This window comes from Daktulosphaira vitifoliae, unplaced genomic scaffold, assembly GCF_025091365.1.
Source record: "Daktulosphaira vitifoliae isolate Bord-2020 unplaced genomic scaffold, ASM2509136v1 Scaffold_612, whole genome shotgun sequence".
NCBI classification, from domain to species: Eukaryota; Metazoa; Arthropoda; class Insecta; order Hemiptera; family Phylloxeridae; genus Daktulosphaira; species Daktulosphaira vitifoliae.
The window spans coordinates 1-4,382 of record NW_026100175.1 but is presented as its reverse complement, the minus strand read 5'-3'; the positions used below and the strand labels follow the sequence as shown (position 1 = coordinate 4,382).

The 4,382-nt window shown below is 24.0% G+C and overlaps 1 protein-coding gene across 1 annotated transcript; it reads right to left on the bottom strand.

The window, feature by feature from the left end:
* Positions 1-267: 267 nt before the first annotated feature.
* LOC126909581 (muscle-specific protein 300 kDa-like) lies at positions 268-4,376 on the bottom strand. The gene is made up of 5 exons (XM_050692019.1): positions 4,348-4,376; positions 1,821-2,000; positions 794-940; positions 573-731; positions 268-507 (listed from the first exon to the last, which is right to left on the bottom strand). The coding sequence occupies exons 2-5, from the start codon at positions 1,974-1,976 to the stop codon at positions 283-285; spliced, it is 687 nt and encodes a 228-aa protein (XP_050547976.1). The 5' UTR covers positions 1,977-2,000; positions 4,348-4,376; the 3' UTR covers positions 268-282.
* Between the last annotated feature and the right edge of the window lie 6 nt (positions 4,377-4,382).

Below are 4,382 nucleotides of genomic sequence, written 5' to 3'. Positions count from 1 at the left end.
TACACTTATATTGTTTTAAAGATTATTCAAAAAACTAATTTATTATATATATTTAAAAATTTTGACCATTTTACTAATTGAGATTCAATTCATACATTATCATTAAATCGTTTGATAATTACGAAATATAAGGTTATGTATTGCTGATTTAAGGTCAAAGGAACTCATCATCTAAAAATTTCTTTTAAAATACGTTATCACGTTTATCCTAATTAATAACGTTTTGCTTAGAATCTGATTTTTAAATTTAAAAAATTTGTCTTTTATTAATATTGTTATGATTTAATGAAATACCTGTAATTTATCTGTTGATAAAGTTATTTTTTTCTTTTGTATTGAGATATCAGCTAGCATTTTTTCTCTTAAATCATGCTGTTCCCTCAAGGTTCGTTTTTTATTACCTGGTGATTCAATAACATGTTTAGATTTTTCAATAAATGTTCTAACATCTTTTAATTTTCTTTCAAACTGTTCCCATTCTTCGCAAGCTTCATGTAATAATGCATACTAAAAAGTTATTTGTGATTAATATGTTGATAATTATACCTTTGAATGAAAATTATTCTAATTACTCTTTCTGATAATTTTCCTTCGACTTCATTTTTTATATTATTAGCTTCTTCCAACTTTTCTGGTAATGATCCAACATCTGTTGACATAGCTATTATTTCCAACTCCTTATTCATTTCAGCTAAATTTTTGCTCTGGTGTTTACTTGATTTTACGGCTACCTAAGAGTTAAATTTTGGCAATTTAAAATTTGAGGTTAAGTAAATCTTTAAAAGCTTAATACCGAAAATTCATGCGACTTCTGTTTAGCTGATTCTAATGTACTTAATATGATCGGTTTTTCTAAAAATTTAGTTTTATCTTTACACCAAGTAATAACTGTATCATATAGGGACATGAATTTCTGCCAAGCATCTAGGGTGTTACCAATCTGAAAATAACAAATTAATTAATTTTATTAAATTATGAACGAATACAAATTATCTTTTATAAGTAATCGACAATTTCCAATTACTAATTTTAGTAAAAAATGATACAAAAATATTTTTATATTTATAACATTAAATATGAAACACTTTTGTAAAATCAAATTTAAAATAACTATAATGATATGAATATGTATGAATAGTAATGTTTACATAATAATGAATTAATAATTGACAGAAAATATAATGTCTGAAATGCTTGAAAGATATTGGAAATGATATATTTTTAAAAAATTGTATGAATAATACTAGCAAAATTTTGTATGCGTTATCTTACAATAATATTTACTTTACATTTTACATTAAATATTAAGAAGATTTTTCTTCTATTTGATGCTGTAGAAGGTATTAAATTAATACCACATAGCACATCATGGTCAAATTAATTTTACTATGTTGTATTTATGTATGTCGTTACTGTTATTCGGATTCTACTGGGCCAATATTATAGATCAATACATTAAAAGAACCTAAATCATAATAAATTGATGACATTAACTTAAAAAAATATTTAAGTGATAATATCTCATAATATTACAATTCTAGAAAATGGAAATTTGTAATTTTTATCCGCTATTTAAAATAACTAACTTTTTAGATAAAATTGGATTGATGAAATTTTCTTATGATATAGAAAAATGTTTTTTTTTATCCATACACTTCTTTTTGGATATTAAATATTAAACATAATTACAGGGAAGATTTTAAAATAGAAAATTTTCAAATAAAATATATTTTTTTCAATATTTGACAATGATTTTAAAAATACTTATTTTTGTTAGTTTTTTGTTAACTTAAACAATACAATAATTATTTTTATTTTACCTGAAGACGTTTTTCATCTATCCATACGTTGATTTGATTCATTTTATGAGCCAATGATTCCACAGTTTTTGGTATTATGACTTTTTCATCAGCTTCTTTGATGTTTTCCACAATTTCTCTACTGTGTGTTATAACCCTGTTTAGTTTGTCACTCATAATGGTTATTTCTTCTTCAATTTTCTGAAATAATAGTTATTTATACCTGTTTTATATAAATAATATTTTTAAGATTTTTAATAAATTTTTTACTTTACATTAGTTTTAATGTGTAACACTAAAAGTAATACTTTACTAAAATATGTTTCAATTCTTTATATGACTTATAAAAATTATTAAATGCATAAGGATATTAGTAACAAATAACGAAAATAATTTTGAGGTTATTAAAATTAGCTTATTACCTTTAGAGGTGGACTGATCGCGGGAGAAAAAGGTAATACCCACTTGAGATTCATTAATAACAATATCTCTAGATAGCTTAAACTGGGAAAAATAAATTTTTAAATATATTTTTTGCCAAGATTTTTCAGTGAGCCTTTCAATTTTAGTTTCAATACGAAGCTGAGAAGGTATTAATTTTACCATGATGTGTTTTTTTTTTGTGTCTGTTACACTACTTTTTCTCAGCTCTCACTGGACAACCGTTTTCTTTCAACAATACGTCAAAAGATCACAAATCGTATCTAGTTGAAGACATTACCCTTAAAAATTGAACAATTTTCCCTCGTTCCTTGCAAATGGGGAAAATCTCCAAAACAATTACAAATTTAAAAATCGGTAAATTTTGTCATTTTTTTTAACTTTTTTTTCTTAAAACTTCCATAACTTTTTCAAAAATCAACAAATCAACATAGTTTTTTTATACTTAAACCTTGGATATTTTCCTTTCATTTGATATCATTTTTTGAAATTTTAACACTTAAACTGCTCACTGGGGGGTTTAAAATAGCAACTTTTTTACAAAAACTAAATTTTTCAATTTAACTATTGAAAATGTTCCGGAAATACTGCGTCCTTTAAACGTATGTCAAATCAAAGGTTATCAAAAAAAATTTGTCCCGACACCTTATCTTCTATGTGCAAATGGCTGTCGAAATTTAAAAAAAAATGTAATTGGTTTTTTTAGATATATAATCATTAAAATTAATTAAATTCTGAATATTTCCATAGTAGAATCTTGTTAAACACCAAAAGTTAATTAGAAATGATTACTATGATTTTTATATAAGTTATTTATTACGATAAAGAAGTAAAATAAATCAAACTTTTCTGAAAAATGTACTGTAAATAGTAATTATAAAATTTCCTGATTGCATATTAATCTTAACAATTACATTTTTTTCTATTTAATAATGTCAATTTCAAACTTGCAAGTTGAGCTAAAAGTTATGGTAATAAATTCACATTTTTTTAATTAAAACTTTCACTTTAAAGGACAAAAAAAAGTAGGTTCAAAATAATTACTTTTAACATATTAAAAATCAAAATCAATAATAATTTTAAAACAATTAATTTTAAAAATTATATATTATATAATTAAAAGAATTACTAAGCTGGGTATAATTAAGGAAATAGAAGTTGATTTTGCTTTTGTAATTATCCATCAATTTATCAGAATTAAACACTATCTAAAGATTTGCATCGAAGCGTTTCTTATGATAGTGATTTTAATCACTTTCAGATTAAATCTATACTGGACCCAACTATGCAACGTCCCCACTATCCCGCAACCCCACTGTGCTGAGTTTTTTTTATTTTTTAAACTTCTTTATAAAAAGGGTTGCTTCATTTCTCTGCTACCTGGGTTATTAACCTCCCAATACGCGACTGATTAGTCTTTGAACACAATTGCTTATAAACTCGTATAAAATTTGATTAAAGCTGTGTTAGTTAAATTAATAATGAAAACAACTAAAAATAAATATTTCTTAAAGCATTGAAGTATTGAGTATTGAGACTTTTCGGTTATTTCAAAAAAAGATTGTGACTAATTTAGCACTCTCGTAAAAGAATATTGATTAGTAACTTTCAACTGATAATACATTTTATTTATGTATTTAGTGTCTTATTATTTATTTTAAGAACAACTCTACTGCAAACAATAACTTCCATGAGACTATCAATAGATATTATAAATATAATTAATCCAGGCAAAACAAAATCGCCTTAATAACATTTTTTTATTATTAGTTAGTTATTCATTATGAAATGTTAGAAACAAATTGATCACTAAGAAATAAACTAGGAAAAGTTTAAGTATTTTTATTGCTAAGGAGAATAATATATAATTGTCGGATTATAAAGCTATAACAAGTAAATACTTGGACATCATTAAGAAAAAATATTTTGCTTCTCGAAATGTCATCGTCTTACAAAGTATTAAGGATGGTTTAATCACTCGTTCAAATAGTTTTCTAATAGTGTGTCATATCTGTAAGACAATGGCAATTCAAGAGGTAAATTATTTTTTCTAAACGACGTCCATATATTTACTTGATTCATTTTATATTAATTTAAAGTGTTATACCTCAATGTGTTCTTTGATTTTAATTGGTTCATTAC